At 34.4% G+C, this 18,579-nt stretch overlaps 1 protein-coding gene across 9 annotated transcripts in view; it reads right to left on the reverse strand.

Moving 5' to 3' along the window:
• The window catches only part of LOC126967146 (SAM and SH3 domain-containing protein 1-like), a 181,887-nt gene that overhangs the window by 37,179 nt on the left and 126,129 nt on the right, over nt 1–18,579 (reverse strand). For all 9 annotated transcript variants that reach the window (XM_050811588.1, XM_050811592.1, XM_050811591.1 and 6 more), the window contains exons 2-3: nt 4,947–5,195; nt 2,539–2,699 (exon numbers count right to left, since the gene is read on the reverse strand). In XM_050811588.1, coding sequence (XP_050667545.1) covers nt 2,539–2,699; nt 4,947–5,195 — 410 coding nt within the window. The remainder of the gene's footprint in view (nt 1–2,538; nt 2,700–4,946; nt 5,196–18,579) is intronic.

The following is an 18,579-nucleotide window of genomic DNA, read 5'->3' on the forward strand; positions in this document are numbered from 1 at the left end:
GTAAACCCTTATCTACGTTGGCAAAATCTAAAACATTACTTACTATAATGTACCTGTTTCTCGATCATAGATCAACTGAGAATACTTAACCGAGAGGAAACGCGACGCCATAGGACACTGTACAACAATCTTACAGACTAAAACACAATATGCAAATTGTAATAAAAACCCAAGTAAACAATCATCTGACAAAGAAAAGACAAAACTGTATGCCTTAATATAATAATACTAGCTGACCCGGCAAACGTTGTTTTGCCATATAAAGTATAATTCACGCGATAGTTTTATAAGTAATAAAATATTGCCTATATTATAGCCTGTACATCATTTTGTTCTATTGCCAATAGTTTTTGCAGCGCACGCAAAAATAGGTTTTCGATTTTACACCTTGTGTTACAAAATAGCAATTTTATTACGAATCCCTAATTTTGAAAAAAAAATATAGCCTTCCTCGATAAATGGACTACCCAACACTGAAAGAATCATTCAAATCGGACCAGTAGTACCAGAGATTAGCGCGTTCAAACAAACAAACAAACAAACAAACACTGCAGCTTTATAATATTAGTATAGATTTAAACCTTTAAAACATTATATCAAAATAAGATCATTTATACGTGTGAAAACGTCGAAAAAAATTGAGCTTAGAGTTGATCTCTATTTTGAGCAATGTATGCACAAGTTAGTGTGCATTCATTTGTGTTAACAAAGTATCACATATACATACGCATAGTAAAGTATTAACAATTATTACAATGCCATTAAAAATCATGGCAATCAAGAACATAGCCCAATTATGCACAACCACGATACTCGGTTGATGTCCGCTGGTAAGTTCGAGGTTCCTAGAATCAATAACTACTACGGAGATAGAACTCTGAAAAAACGCCTACAGCATCTATTAAACAGCTTGCCTGAGCACATCCGACTAGAAACCAGTAAAAGAAAATTTAAAACTAAACTTAAGACATATTTATTGTCAACACTGCCTAAAAATTAAAATTAGATTTTTTATTATATTTTTATCAATATTTGTTAATTACACTTGTATAAAATCAATGTTCTAATAAGAATTAATGTAGTACAAGAGACTTGATCCTGCAGACAAACTGTCCAAACAGTTTTGCGGGACTATGTTAGCTTTTAAGATTCTTTCTATAAATGATTAATAGCATAAATAAATAAATAATAATTAAACCTAGCCTATTTTGTCGGTTGTCTAACAGTAAGAGATGACCCTATCTAGAGGTATAAATTATATAAGATATAATTTATGATTTTTACTGAATGTTCATTTGACTGAGGAGGACAATCAGCACTGCCATTGTCCGCTGGTTAAATACTCGTAAAGTAGTTAAAAGAGAACTGAAAGACTGAACAAGAAAGGTATTGGGTTGTTTTTCTTAAGTAATATACGTTTAATGATGCAATAACTTTAGTAAATTGTTATTGTAACGATTAAACATTATATACGCCAGAAACGAATTAAATGTTTCAATTTCTTTTATAGTAGGGTTGCATAGTAAAATACTGTTTATACAAATGATAAGTAAATCAGAAAAGGATTTGAGATTTATTTAAATATTATCATCACAAAAAAAAATTATTGAATTAGGCGTTACTTTGCGGAAATCCATAATTATACAAATTATTTAAGTTTTCTTTAGTGTTAATTCCACCAATATTTGTTTTAAAACAAAGATTTATTTAAATATTATCATCACAAAAAAAATATTGAATTAGGCGTTACTTTGCGGAAATCCATAATTATACAAATTATTTAAGTTTTCTTTAGTGTTAATTCCGCCAATATTTGTTTTAAAACAATTCGACATGTGTTTCACATCTACACGAGGCATCGTCAGGACGTGTTGTCTCGCCAAAATCCGGCACGAGACCGTCCTGACAACACGTCCTGAGGATGCCTCGTGTAGAGGCGAAACACGTGTTGAATTGTTTTAAAAACAAATGTTGGCGGAATTAAAACTAAATAAAACTTAAATCATTTGTATAATTATCGTCACAGTATATTTAAAAGAAAATTAAAATTTTCGGACACAACTCTATTCAAATGCCAATTTACTAATTGAATATTAATTTTAACCATTTTTTTTTTAAATGACTCTAAGGGACGAAACGAACAGGATGTTCAGCTGATGGTAATTGATACACCCTGCCCATTACAGTGCAATGCTGCTCATGATTCTTAAAAAACCCAAAAACTCTGAGCGGCACTACAATTGCGCTCGTCAACTTGAGACATAAGATGTTAAGTCTCGTTTACCCGTAAATCCAATAGCTAAGCCATCCTTCTGTCCGACAAACAGTTATGCCAACACTTTACAGCTTCACGGCAAAAAAAGGCGCCGTTGTGGTACCCATAATCTAGCCGGTATCATGGAGGAAGGAAAGGAGGTGCAAAGGAGCCTCCCACTACCACTCGAATATCTTGCGTTGTTTTTCCAGGACACAGTGATTCCTCTGGTGTAGAAGAATGTGGACGATGGACATCCATAATAAAATGATTAACAGACAAACCTTTGATAGTTATGTTGTTGATTGTGGATGAGCGGCTGCGATGATTGTGCCAACAACAACTGCTTCTGCTGTTGCTGCCGCTGCAGCATCTGTTTCCCGAACACTCCGTAACCAAACCCGTAGATGTCGTCTTCCTCTTTATCCGTAAGGCAACTTGAAGGCTGAAAAAGTAATTGTGATTATTATCTCAGTTTTTTAACGTAACCATGACGTTGAATATAGTTTTTTTTTTTATTAAAATAAGGCAAGAGGCGAGCAGGACGTTCAGCTGGTGGTAATTGATTCCCTTGCTCATTACAATGCAGTGCCATCAAGGATTTTTGAAAAATCCCAAATTCTGAGCGGCACTACAACTGCGCTCGTCACCTTGAGGCGTACGATGTTAAGTCTTATTTGCCCAGTAATTTCACTAGCTACAGAGCCCTTCAGACCGAAACACAGTAATGCTTACACATTACTGCTTGTGATACCCATAACCTAGCCGGCATCCTGTGCAAAGGAGTCTCCTACTGGTAAATGTGTAATGATGCCTCTGAAGATGGTTCTCTCGGTTCGATCCTCGCTTGCCACGTACCAATCTGTTATCGGTTTTCAAGATCATAATATGTTCGTTTATTTGACGCTTTATAAGGTTGGCAACTTGTGATTGCTCTGGTGTTACAAGAAAATGTAGGCCTCGAATATCTTATACCTTCAATTGTGACCTGTATGTATGCTTTTGTCCTAAACATATAAATTTGTATTTAATTATTCTCGTAAGTGTTGTTGAAAACTCTATGAGAGACCTTGTTAAATTTATCAAATTCAATTCTTCAATATAGATAATATATGCCTCTATCTATTACTTACAAATTACTTTGCCAATTAACCGTATCGTAGTGAACCAAAGGAAGCTTGCTATCAACCAAGCAATAAATTGTACGCCAAAATGTCGTAAAACATTGATAACACGTCCTCACATACTATTCGTATGTAGCCGTGTATTGTAATAACGCTTATCTTGTATAAGAACTTCTTGTTTGTACAATCGTAGAAACAATACTTAATATTACATTAATTTTATATAAGACTAAACTTTACGGTGCCTACTTTGCTAGACTTTACGGTGACGTGAAAGGTGCTGCATCTATACTTTTTTCAAATGATACCCTGGCACCCGACTGGGAAGGGCGCTCGTATGGGAATCGACTTGCGTCGTCACTCTGGCTCCTTCTCAGTCAGTTGGTGCTGGGTCTGCTGCTTCGACGGCAGAAGACAACAAGCATTGCAAATATGTCGGTCTTAGTGAGTCATACATCTTTGTGCCGTTTGGTGTCGAGACACTTGGCCCGTGGGGCCCAGAGGCATGGAGAATGTACAAAGTACTATCTTCGCGCCTCAATAAGGCTACTGGAAACCCAAGCGCTGGCAGCTATCTCGGTCAACGGATCAGCCTAGCTATCCAACTCGGTAATGCTGCCAGTATTCTTGGTACGCTTCCACGTAATGATAGTTTTAATTTTATGTAGTCATAGTATTGTAAATATAGTTATAGGACTAAATGATCTGACAGATATTGTAAATAATGATTTGTTTTTTTTAAGAGGGGGCATGTAATGGAAAGTTGAGAGGCAACAATATCCGCAACACCAAGAGTTGCCGTTCTATAAGTTGGAAGTACTCCCAACTACTCTCTCTAAGCTTGATGGTCCCTAAGTGATAAGTCGTATCCATTTGGAAAAACTGTGGCTTATTGATTCCATAAAGTGGGTTCCAAAAACACAAGTTGTGATGGGAAGTTAACTTATGAGATAAATCTCATAAGAAAAGTGAGTTTCAAATTATTAATCCAAGCAAGGAACGAGATTCAAAATCAGTTTAGACGTATAGAGAGAGCTTAGCAACAAACATCAATAATAGAAAGATCGTTTTAGAATACCTAGTGCAAAATATTGACTTTGTGTTTTCAAATAAACATCCGCAAAATTAAATTTTTCTGTATCTATTTTAAGTCAAAGTCAAGTAAAATTTATTCAATTTGACTTAAACTTAGTACTTTTAAATTGTCACTATAAATATTTCTTTCAATATACTGAATTTACCACATGTTTGGAAAAAGTTGAGATAGTGAGAAGAACATACAAGAAACTGAACGGCCACGCTTTTCAATCAAATAGAGTATTTTACAATGGCTGTAATAATAATAACTAATTAGTTTGTAAGGTGTATTGTGTTAAAATAATATAAATTATTTCATAAAAAGTTAAACAGAATAAAGTGAATACATATAAATTATCGTATATTGGATGCATCAACACATCTTGAATTCATTGCGAGTGTGAGGATGCTTCGTGAAGATGATGATCGTTATTACTGTCATAGTAAGGTCTTAGGTGTGATATCTATAATTATTAATAATTTATACGTACTGAATACTTTCCAGGCACATAGATAGGTTGTGAATGTGACGTAGTTAGGTTGTTCAGAGCTAAAGAGCCAGGGCTTGCTGAAGGCGGCGTCGGCGGTGTGTTGGGTCCTATGACCCTCATACGAGGTGACATCTCCTCCCACTCATGCCTCCGGAGTTCTTCTAAATGGTCGAGAACGTCGCCGTAGTGTGTTGAAAATAGGTCGGCGTATCTCGAGGCCAAACCTTCTAGATAGCCCCTGTCGCCATCCTGTTGACAAATAAATTGTAAAGTTATTATTGATTACTAATTATTTTATCAAGAATCATAAGTCATTTTGCTTGTTGGGTCGGGTCGTTCTTCCCTAAGATATTTTTTTTAAGGAAAAGGAAGACAAACGAGCATAGCGTGGCGAGGTCACCTGGTGTTAAGTGATCACCACCGCCCACATTCTTCTGCCACACTATAGGAATCACAGGAGTGTTGCCGGCCTTTAAGGTGTACGCGCTTTGTTTTGAAGGTACCCATGTCGTATCGTCCTGGAAAAACTACACAACGAAGCTAATTCCACAGCTTTGTATTACATGGAAGGAAGCTCCTTGAAATCCGCACTGTGGAGGACCGCCACACATCCAGATGGTAGGGATGATATCGTAACTTGTGGCGTGTCGTGCGAAGCTGAAATTCAGCTGCAGGAATCAGGTGAAACAGCTCTTCGGAACACTCCCTGTGATAAATGCAGTAGAAGACACACAATGAAGCGATGTGTCTACGCAACGCCAAATAATCCAGCCGTTCATAGAGCACTGGGTCCCCGACAATTTATTATTTATTTACGATGTGTATATATATACTCTTGAGTTTTCATTTGTTAATATACTTTTATTGTTTTGATACTTGTGAAAGGCACACTATAATAATATTGACACACTTTTTACACAAATTATCTTGCCGCAAGTTAAGCATATATAGCCTGTGTTATGGGTTACAAGACAATGATATATTTAATACAATATACTTACTTAAACATACATAAATTCATATAAACATACATAAATACATTTAAACATCCATGACTCGGAAACAAACATCCATATTCATCATATAAATGGTTGCACCTACCGGGATTCGAACCCGGGACCTCTAGCTTAGTAGGTAGGATCGCTAACCACTCGGCTATACAGGTCGTCAACTATATTACAAGTGAAACAATTTGTAAAACGATGAAGCGGTTAATGTTGATTTTAAAGAGTAGCAATGAGTTTCTTGATACTTCTTCTCCATGAAGGTTCTATGTCAATTCGAAGTACCTATTACGATAAAACGGCAATTTCATACTCAACTTTTTAAATCAGAGTAGTTGTTGTATGCTCTAGTAATAGTAATTAGTATAGTAATAATCTAGTATAGTAGGTATATATTGTTAGCAGTAGCTCTAAGATTTATGTTTATATTAATTTAAATACTTAAATTTAAGTCAAGCCTCGATCGCAAGAGGTCACTCTGTAAGGATAGGGGCTTTATTGGTTAAATAAATAAATAAAAACTTCTATTAGACATCATACACTCCAAATGTAGTCCAAATATATATTCAGCTTATTTAAATATACATACATATTTGATTGTGGTCCATTATAACTACTAGTTACGATTTAGTTTACAAAAAAATATTTAACCCTAGAATTCATATGTACGTATTCCTTTATAACTATCTAAAACGATAAATAAAACCCTGACCCTTTCCTATTTGTGTTGAATGACCACAATACCAATTGCAGATTATAACCTCCCTTAATTGCAAAAGGTTAAACATCCCCAATGTAAAATCCCTTTCCATAACTCAGCCATGCTGATTTTAATTGCCTCCTTACCTTTTACGTTTTTCGAGTAAAGCGGAAATTGCGTGGAAGGGACCAGGTCAAATAGACCCCTAGGTGTTATATAATTACTAATTTTTATTTCGCAATTTTTTTGCGCCTGGGAAAATTATTTCTGCTCGTAATTTAATTCGTTCCGGCGACATTAAGCAGACTTTGTAATTGGATGGAAGTAAGAGTTATTTATTTGTTTATAACAGAACAGTTGTTTAAATTTTTTTGGAAATTAAATTATTTGATCTAATGAAAATTTGTTATGTTTTTAAAGTGATAGCATTCACTTCTAGGATTAATACACAAATAAAACTCACGTCACTCGTACGGTTAGCTCAGTTGGTTAGAGCACTGGCACGGAACGCCAGAGGTCGTAGTTTCGAGTGCCGCATCGTTCATAAAATTTTGTATTTCAAATTATAGTAATGAAAATTTTTGCTAAATAGTTGTAATATTTAGTCTCTGTTTAGTGAAAATATTGAAATACGATTTTAGATAATGCATTGCTGAACAAAGCTACAAAAATTGAAATTTTTTTCACTATGCTTTTAAGTGATAACCACATCCTACTGCAACATGAATGGAATCACAGGAAAGTATCCAGTCTTTATGAAAAGTGCAAGATACAATTTGTAGGCACTAGTCAAATTCTAGGGCCTTGGCCTAGAAGTGAAATTACATTTTATTCCGAGTAGAAACATAGTTGTCCATTGTACACCTACGAGCAACATAAAAACAACCACATATATAGGTTATTTAATGTCTTTTTTAAAGCCTTTTTAAAAAAGATTATTGATGACATAGAGTTTCATAGTTTGTACATAAATTGATAGTAGCTAGTATCTGAGTTCGTAAAATATTCTAGATTCGAATAAGAAAAACAAACGAAAAACACGCTCAGATTCTAGGACTCTACAGTATGTACCTGGATGTGACACTACACTTCACAATTACAGCGCTGGTAGCAAAATCTTCAGTCTTTGATGCAATTCTTTCATCATCCATTAAAGGTTGCTACATACGTTATGTGTACGGGATGACATTTAAACGTTGAAGGGACAGGGAAGGAAGTGGTTATTAAACACTGACGGGAATTTTAAATGCACAAGCACTGTGATAGTGACTCGGAACTAACGTAGTAGTGTTGTAAACAAGGATTGATTTGGATTGATGATGATGGATTTTTCATTTAAATAATTGGTTTGAATTGCTATTGCTTTAGTAGACGAATAAGCTGCGACCGTAAAGAGGAAGTGGAGATTTTCTGTACATACTAAACTCCGGAGCAAATGGAGCGACAGTGCATACGCAGTGGAGTCACGGGCGGACGGGGCGTGACGCACTAAATATCGTCGCCGACGGTATTTTTCCTTCCCCGCGCGCGTCACGTTCACGTCCCGTCCATGCATTTGTGACGTTTACTCTTTCTCTTACATTTTCTATGAAACGATATTGCAAAACTTCACGCCCCGTTCCGTCCGGATAAAAACACGTTACATATGCAGCCACCTTAAATGACATTAGAAAATAAAAATAAATTAAATGAAGAAAACGTTAGAAATGGATTATCACATCAATACGAAATCACTCTCCAAGTAGATGTTCTCTGAGTAAAATATCGTTAAAAAACATAAAACAACTGCCATAAATCGATTTAACAATAAAGAATTTGCTGTACAATTTCATTTGGTACATAAATTCAACAAGCGACAACAGCTTGTTAAGGCAATCAAAGGAGATATGCGATCAGAAAACGTTTAAGTAACGGTCTCGGCCGCGGTATTCGAGTTAATAACGTAAGCTCAACCGTCTTCCCGTGGAAGGCCCAGTAACAAAATAAACAACAGCAAAATAATCTCGCTAGCAAACGAACTCTTTCATTAAGACTTGGCCCAAAGACACGCTCCTCGGGCGAGTAATTCCCTGGTTCTCTTGAATAAACATTGCAAACGCTGAGAGATATTCTGAATACACTTTTAGAGACCTAAAACAAACAGACGTTCCTCATAAATTTATGATAACATTATTCATATAACATCAATATGATGAGGTATATAAATGCGACAGTATTCGAGTTAAATAAATATTATCTAGTTCGTATCACAAATTGTTGTTTACTCTTTCAATACGCGAGAGTAGTGGTTTATGATAGGGCATGATGATTGCGGTGTTGAGTGTCTCAAATCAATTGTTATAGAACAAAAGATAAATAAAGGCATTAACACAGACGCTTAGCAGGATGTGATCCATCAAGCCGAAAAAGAACCGGGAGTTAGCCACTGAAGAAACGCACTTAGAATTCAAACAGCGGTCGCGCTTCGACTCAAAGATGGCTCCAAGTTTATTTCCATTTTTAAATGAGAGCGCCTGAGAGCTTTGTCGGCTCAGTTTGTGCTCTGCGTTTTAAGTGGATTAAATCGCTCTACGCTCGTAAACCGACAAGTGCTCCAGCTAAGAATTCAAGTAACCATTCGACTTTTGCATGAGAAAGTGCTCGCGGGGTTTCACTTCGCACTCACTCTGTGCGAATTGGTGGCCGAGGTTTATTTTTCTCGTCGCTCGACCTCGCGTCTACGCGAAGGTGCTGCTTTGTGAATTCCCAATGAAAGAAATTCATTAACGTCGGTATCTCCGAATGGAAGTTAGATTAACCGCTTGTTCTCTTTAAAAGGATTGTAATTTCACCTTGAAATTACCTTTACATTTACATAATAAAAGTTAATTTATTTTAGAAAATTTTAAGGTTGTAATTGCTCTAACTTCAACATCATTTTTTTGTAGCACAAAAGGAATAACAAAGGCTTCGTTGGCCATTAGGACACAGCACAGGACACAGTAAACACAAATACTAATGTAACCATACTACTATAAACGCGGTAAAATGATCTTCTAACTGACTAACATCACTGTTAAAGGTAAAGAGAAGTTATTATTTATAAACCATTCACGCGTAGATGGAGTCAGATTGACCAATCACCCAAGTGATGTTGATAGTGACGTACATTGGTGAACAAAGATTATTTCTGTGGCAGTATTCAAGTAACCAGCAAGTTAATATATATTACATTAAACGCAAGTGGTGCAATAGCTGATGCCTATCGCGGTACCCCTGGTTCGATGCTCACCCCCCACGTAAGAGTAGTGTTTTTATGTAAGAGAGGCCAAAGCAGCCATGTATTTTTGGTTTCCAAATTCTGTATTGAATGTTTAAATCTACGCTTTATACGGTCGACTCCTCCGGTGTTGCAAGAAGGTGACCTGTTTGTTCTCCTCTTAAATGACTATTTTATGTACTTATGTATCCACGAAAGAAGTTATACAGCTTTGGCCGACGAACGAAGCAAAAATCATTAAAATGATTTATTCCTCGTGCTATTCTACGTTTTTAGAATAAACAATTTTGTAAAAATCTAGCAAAGATGACTTTGACAATTATATATTAAATAATGAAGACGGCTGTATGGGCTTGAACCCTTTGCCTGTCCTAATAATGGACGAAGAACCAAAAAAAAAACCTATCACACAAACGTCAGACAATTTCAGGAACCAACTTCACCCTGTTACTTTTGTATTACATTGATGCGCACGCGTCTTAAAATTTCACTCTCATCTTTTTTTATAACATGCCAAAAGATGTATAACTTCAAAAACAATCAACCGCAAGAATTCCTGATAGTTGAATTACATTCCCTCCTACAGAATGTAATTCACTCTGTAAAGTTAGCTGGAAATAAAAGTAATAAAGTGTAATGACGAATGAACACTGAAATTTCAGAGTCATTCAACAAAGGCATCGGAAATAAGCCGAACTGTATCTTCGCTTTGCATTTCTTGTCTGTCACGCACCTTTATTGTAGCAGTTTGTTTTGTTTGTGGCGGCTGCTATTTCGAGCATGCTTGTCTTTAAGCGACTAATTTAACTCCGCTCTTATTTCAAATCGCAATCGATATGAGAAATTGTTTTGAAATTGAAACTAAAGATTAATCCAAAGTAAATAACAATTTATTCCTTTAGTTGAAAAACTGTTAATTATAAATTTCAAGATTATAAATAACATTTTACCATTTACTAAGCATTTACTAAAGAAAAGTATGTTTGATGAAAGGATTAACCAGACCCCAAGCAGCGCCAGCTTACGCGAATGACCAGCCATCATTCCAAATGATAACAGTGAAATATTTTGAAGTAACTAAAGATTATCAAAAAAAAGAACCAAATGATCTCTTTGATAGCATCCAATCTTTTATAGTATTCTAACAAGAGTAAATGTAAACATGCCTACATTAGTGACTGAAATATTCAGTAGATTATTTAATAATTTAAAACATGGTAAGTTAAAAGCTAAACAATAATATACCACAAAAACATTTTGAAATTGTTTATTTAAAAGGAACGTAAGATACGCATAATTCGATTCAATAAAATCACATGAATTAAATAACGCAATGATAAAATCATTGACCATCTAAATATAAACTTCATTCTATACTAACTTAAGACTGTCTTCATTGTATCATGACTTTCTTCTTGTCCGACGGCAATGGAGTATTTTTGTTTCGTGATCCTTTAATAGAATTGCAACTTCGTAAAATGAAGCTCACAATAGAAACAATAGCATTAAGTGCATTTTCGTGACTTCAGTACTGCGGCTTTAATTGGCTTTTTGAGTACTTAATTGTGATGTAAATATGTTCTTGAAAGTACTATTATAGGAGAGATACTTGAATAGTTAATGGTTCTTATGATTTTATGTTTTCGAATCTATGATATGAAGAATTTAGAAATTGAATTTAATCGAATAATTAATTAAAAAAAAATTAAATAGAATTTTATTTTATTTTTTAAAAGCTTGTAGCGCAAACAAAAGAGAACTATGTAAGCATATTAAAAATATTTAATAAACATTGTTTATTTATTTTGTGCATAGTTATCTAGAATGAAATAATGTATATTAAGTATCTATCTGTGACACAGAAACCATTGGTACCCGAGAGATGCTAAAAGAAAGAGAGGCAGACAGATACTAAGGTGGGAAGATGACATAAAGAAGGTTGCTGGACCAGTTTGGAGTAGAGAAGCGCGGGAGAAAGAGCACTGGAAGGTCTTAGAGGAGGCCTATGTCAGTGGACAAGCTAGATATATTGTTAAAAATAGAGGAAATAAAAAATAAACATGTTACTACATCACTAATATCTAGAAATAAAGGCTATCTTTATCTTTAAGTAGCTGTCTACCTTAATATAAGACTAATGTCTTTAATAATAAATATAGTTTTATTAATTGAAATAATATAATATTAAGTGAATACTTACTAACCGAACACGTTAAATGTATGACAATCAGCTGACGAAATATTAGTCTCGTGTCTCCCTCCTATATCCCAACCCTTTTTCAATTCGTAAAAAATGTCGTCTCTGCCCATTCTTAATACGCATGTTGATCAACGTCATAAATAAATAACTGGAGTGCGTTGAACTCGACTTACAATAGATATAATAGTAGCGAGACAACCGGACAGGCGTCTTACAAAAGGACCAAACCGTCAAGTATGCAGCCCTGGAACTATGTAGTAAGCTATTCAATTATATACTTGTAGAAAAGTTTAATGGTAATGTTTGATTATAATCTGAACTACAACTAGTTATGTTTGAAGATGGCTTGACTAAAATAGTAACTGCAGATAGCTTAGTAAGGCACGGTACGATTTGAGACGAGAACACGAATAATTGAAAATACTTGAACAAAGATAATTAATTATGGTAGTATTTCTTTGATTAACGCGAGTGTTACACCTTTAAATAAAACACTTTTAAAAGTATTAAAATGCGTGTAATTGTAACTGTGTTTTTACATTAGATTTTTCCGTTCCCTTTGAAAACAAGATCTGGAAAGGTCTTGAAACGTCGATTAATTAAGATAAAAATCAAAACGTAACTTTTACGTAAAAATCAAATGTTAAAACACAGTTACAATTAGACGCGTTTCAATCCTTTAAAAGTGTTTTATTTAAATTAATTATGGTGTTAAAAGTTAATGTATTAAAATTACGATTTTTTTTGTACATGAGAAACGTTTGGAAAAATATATACTTATTACAAAGTTTAAAATAAAATGAGAGACAACATTTTCTGTTTGTAATTTTAATTAATATATTAAATAATCCAAAATTTTGCTACTTTAGTTAAAAAATAAATTTGTAACAAAAATAAAAACAGTATCCTTTTATTATTATTTCAGTCAGCATCCGTCCGTCTGTCTGTCACCAGCTTATATAAACCCCAATAGTAAAAATGCTGACATGTTGACAGAGTGTGTATAACTATTTCCATTATAATTTTTACGAATAATTTTTACAACGCCCTCTCTGCTTTACAGAAGAACTTAAAAAGTATATTGAGTAGGTACGAAGATACGGAATCCCATGTATTCAACTCCGTTTCGCACATGACATATTTTTTTTTAAATATAATTCCCTAGTATCAACACAATACCTACCAGTTACTTACTCAAAGCAGCCAAGACTAGTTTCAAGACATAGCCTTAATTGTAAGTCTTATGTTCACGTAGTTTGATGTGTATGAATTAACCATCAGTCTTGTTATAAGATTGTCCTGTCGCTCTTCAAGAACAACTTTGAAACAAGAAATAATATTTTATAGGTTTTATAATGGAACTTGTAACATATTGCTATTAATGACCAAATGCTTTTTCACTTGGAAATTCTCTCGACAGGTTTCGTTCTATAAAGTAGTGCTACACACTGGACATACGTTTGTGTTAAGCAAACTGTGTCACCACATTTGAATCGGCCTGAAAGTCAAGCCACACACTTAAGAGTGACATATATGTTTGTGGCGTGTATGTTATCAGATATATGGAACTTATATCCAGTCTAAGGCTTACCTCGATATATGGTTTGGTTTGGAGAAGTGTGTGGTCTACTTTATTCCATTTGCAGCGTTTGATCTGTTGATCAGTCACGATTTCATAATAAGTATTCTTCTTAGATATTTTATACGTCTAGGTAAATTGAGGTTGACTGTTAACCTCCATTTTGAGCAATGAATTAACACAAAGTGCCATACAAGTCTTGACTGTAAGACGTTGCTTGCCACACACAACGGTTATTATCGGTTGTCTTGCAACATCAGACTCTATCAAGACGTATAAATTATCTAAGGTGTTCTCAAATAGGTAATTGGCCTTTGTAGGGCCATTAATACCAAGACTTTTGGTTAGGCGTCGGTTTACGAAGACCTGGAGTTGATGCAACATGTGCTTGGTAACCCTCCTTCTCACACCAATACAGCGGTACACCCTTCACGTTGGAGCGGAATGCTTTGAGTTTAACTCTCCGTGTCAGTTTCTGTGATTAATTGGAGTCTAAGCTGTTCGAAGCTTGCTTGTGCTTGGCGTTCCGTGAAGAGATGTCCTCTTCAGTTTCTGACACGCAGCTTCAGAAATAAGAAAATGTATGTACGCGTTGCCCCGTCTCTTATTAACCCTACTAATAATGCATAATCAAATCAAATCAATTCACTTTAATCATGTAGGTCACGGAAATGACACTTTTAAATGTAATTTTCATCGTTTTACAAATCATTTCAATTACAATATAATATGTAAAATGATGCAACAAACATACTCAAACGTCAGATAGTCTTAATGCCTTACACGAGTATGTCAAAAAAGTAAATGTAAAATAATACAAAACAGAAGTTATTGAGTACTGTAACTGCATCATTCATACACACCGTAAATACATAAAGGTATTCTGTGAGCAATTTATAAGCGATTATAAATAAAAAAATATATAATAACTTTTAAGAATCCGAAGCCGAGCCTGCGGCAACAGGATCATCCTGCCACCACAAGCAACCACCGTTCACGAGCATGACGCATGAGCCAGCCATCGCCTCCCTCAACCATATTTTAGGGAAGGGGACGACCCGTCCCATGTCGCCGCCACAAGCAGTGACATTTAATAAATAAGTATATACATAATATAAGTATATACATAAATAATAAAATCAGGTAACAGCGCTTGCAACCAATCAAATAAATTTCACGTTTTTCTTGCTATCATAAAAGCATAAACAACTTCATGTCTATAAAGGGAAATTAAAAATTGTAATCGGACATAGGAACGAAAAGCACTTTAATTAAGTATTTTAAAAAAGCTGAATTAAAAACACTTAGCTAAAAGGAAAACAACTTAAATAGCCATTATGCAGAACTACAATCAGATTAAAATGCATGAGAAAACTTGAAATATACGGAGCGGACGCCTTCTCCAATTAAACTTATTAAACTAAGAAAAACTTAGCTGTCTGCCGTTGCAGAGACTGAAACAACACAATTAATGTAAAACATTGCGACTTATATGTAATTTATAAGTAAGTACATTTTTAACAAAGTTTGGTAATAAAAAACATAATAAATTACTTTAGTTATGAACGTAAATCACACATTTTGTTAGGATTCTTTGTAGGAATTCTTCTCCTTAAAAATAAATTTATGCATACTCATTCATCATCTCCATTGGGTACCTACTTATTTCACTTATTGTATGTTGTAGCAATTCATTTACATACATACATACATAAAATCACGCCTCTTTCCCGTAGGGGTAGGCAGAAACCACTTCTTTCCACTTGCTACGATACTTACATACTTGTTTCGCTTCGTCCACTTTCATTATTCCTTTCATACATTCTCTCCGGTTTAGGGTACTCTTGACCTGGCCTTTTTTCAAGACGTCCCTGATTTGATCTTAAAACGTCCGCCTAGGTCTACCCCTTCCAACACTTTCATTCACGCTGGCCTTATACACTTTCTTTGTCAATCGTTCTTCATTCAATTCATTTAGTACATTACAATATTATATTGTCATGCCTCTATCTATATTGATATTTTATGCAACTTATAACTAGGTATATCTAAAGTTAATTTTATAATTATGAATTAGATAGTCGATTGATAATATACTCGTGTTTGGAAGCAACAACTATTCGCGTTCGAATCCAGCTAACATTAACATTTTGTTTTTCGTTTTAGGCTTACAGTTACAGTGGCTTACACATAATGTGAACGTCCAAATAACACCTTAAGATTTGGCAGCTACTTATATTATATCAGAACGTCAATTTATAAAAAATAATGTGCAGCGGAGAGTGTCCTAAACGAATGAACTGATTTCAATTGGACTATGCTGGCTGATATCTCATAATATTTAAAAATAGTTATGCCAGTGGGTGGTTTCTTTGCACAGCATGTCTTGCTTGCTTGCGCCATAGTTAGTGAAATTACTGGCTAATATTAACATCTTATGCCTCAAAGTGACGAGCACAATAGTGCTGCCGCTGTCAGTATGTGAGAGTTTTCAAGAATTTCAATTTCCAGAGCGATACTAGATTGTAATGGGCAGGAAGTATCATTTACTTAGGACGTAGATCGCCTTGCTCGTCTCATCCTGTTGATGCTTAAGTTACAAGAAGGAGAAAAAGTAGTTTAAATCTCATAAGTGGAACTCAATAAAATTAGTTAAACTTATAATAATCTTTCAGATGACGACGCATTGTTGCTATGGGTAACGTGGGTATTTGTAATAATTTACATTGCCACTGACATGTAGATAGACTATATATATTTAAATGATAGAAAGACCATAGAAAATAAGACATATTATGAAATAAACTGCGTAACAATAAGGTAGAAATATATTCAAATTATAAAATTTTAAAGTTTTCTTAAAATACTTTTTTACTGTTGCATTTAGATGTTCTCCAAGCTCATTTGTAACCAGAGTAATACGGTGGGTAAAATCAGTTAAACTTCCCATTAGTGAAAGAACAGTAGAACAATAGCCAATGAAACCATTATATTGCTCGTAAATTACCTCGAACATATCGAATTCAAGTGTAAAACGTATTCAGGAAAGAGTGAATCGTTTTCTGCAATACTTTATAAATATGAAATTGTATTGAAGCGAGCTACAAATAAACTATAAGTAGATTCTGTGTATCGTTAACTATTATATTGACGCTTTTTACCAAGCTTATGAATTGGGTATACTTTGTAATGAATAACAGCCGCTAAGGCCTTGCCCACACATACAGCGGACTAAGCGATAGTCTCTTCTCTTTCAATCACACGCACACTTTTTCTCTTTTTTTTTCTCTTTTTTTTTTCTTATCTTCCTTTCGTTATACCCAGGCTACAACGAGCGAAAGCATTTTCAAACGCTCATAGCAGCATTAGCTAGACGTATCACAGTAACTATTAATCTATCGTCTATGGTTCCAGACATATTGATATCAGAAATACATCAATATTTACCTTTTATTTACAACTAGTAAAGAAAAACTGCACAAGTATAACCATATTAGTTGCTATCCAAATGTTTTGAGCTTTATTGAGTTTTAATTCCGCCAATTTTTGTCTTCAAATGAATATATCGTCGTATAGAATATAGCGAAACACATGTCGAATTGTTTGAAGACATTTATTGGCGGAATTAACACTCAAGGAAACTCAAAACATTTGGATAATTATGGATTACCGCAAAATAACGCCTGCTTCAATAAAATTTATATTAGTTGGTGTTCCGACTTTATATCTACAAAATTTCATATCAATTTGACATATGATTCATAAGATAAAAATCACTGCCACCAGTGCTATCTATCCAGCACTATGTTAGTCGGAGTGGTCATTTCACCCTTTGTATGAGTTCAAACTTTTATATCAATTGAGCTAACGGTAAGAACCGTCACTCAAGAGAGTGAGGTGAATGTATGTTCACCGATAACTTGAAGCACACATACATTCGCTTTGATTTAAGATTATATATCTTCTAAATTAATTTCGCAATACAAATGTAGTGAGGTTACAAGTGATGTTTCATTTAATGTAACCGTCTCTGTATGTTTATCATTTCAAAAACCAACTATGAAAAAGCAGACCTAGTAAGTGTAATATACATTAAATAGAGGACTTGAAATTTCTCATTGGGAATGGAGCGACCGCCCTCAGGCTAGTAAATAATATGTTTAATTGTACGATGTTACTTTGTAACCATATTCTTTATGAAAAAAAGAAGCCCGCTGAGTTGTTGCACCTATATTTCTCAGGTCTGAGGCATACTTTTTGGAATGTGTGGTAGTTTTTCAATTTGAATAAGTGATATCATATCCTATTTTGTGTCCAAACGATTACATTTATAAATTTATTTTATTTGTATATATATTAAACGCAGACTTATAGCGACGGCTTATTACAGTATTGAAGATTACGTAAACGATATTACAATATGGAATTGAATAGAATTATAGTTGTTTTTTTATGGAGCTTTTGGTTCAGCCTTGTATTGTTTTACTTGATTGCATTATTTTAAATCTTAATATATATAAATTACGTGACACGTTGTTTGTCCTCGATGGACTCCTAATGAACGGATTTTAATGGGAATTACTTCATGGAGTGCAGTTTGGTCCAACTTGAGAGATAGGATAGTTTTTTTTTCGATTTGGAACCCATAATTATTTTTATTTCCAATATTTGTTTTATATGGAAATATTAGAACAACAGGGAGCATTATTTACGAAATAATTCTTGATGTTTTGACATATTATTGGCAAATTCCTATAAAACAGATTTTTTTTTATTATCTACAGAACAACGTCTGTCGGGTCAGCTAGTATCTTATAGTATATGTATGTATCTGAAATGTATTTTTTGTGATTAACGTTGACGAGCAATCTTTTGATTTTAAGTCAGTAAA

Source organism: Leptidea sinapis, chromosome 12 (genome assembly GCF_905404315.1).
Source record: "Leptidea sinapis chromosome 12, ilLepSina1.1, whole genome shotgun sequence".
Taxonomy (NCBI): Eukaryota; Metazoa; Arthropoda; class Insecta; order Lepidoptera; family Pieridae; genus Leptidea; species Leptidea sinapis.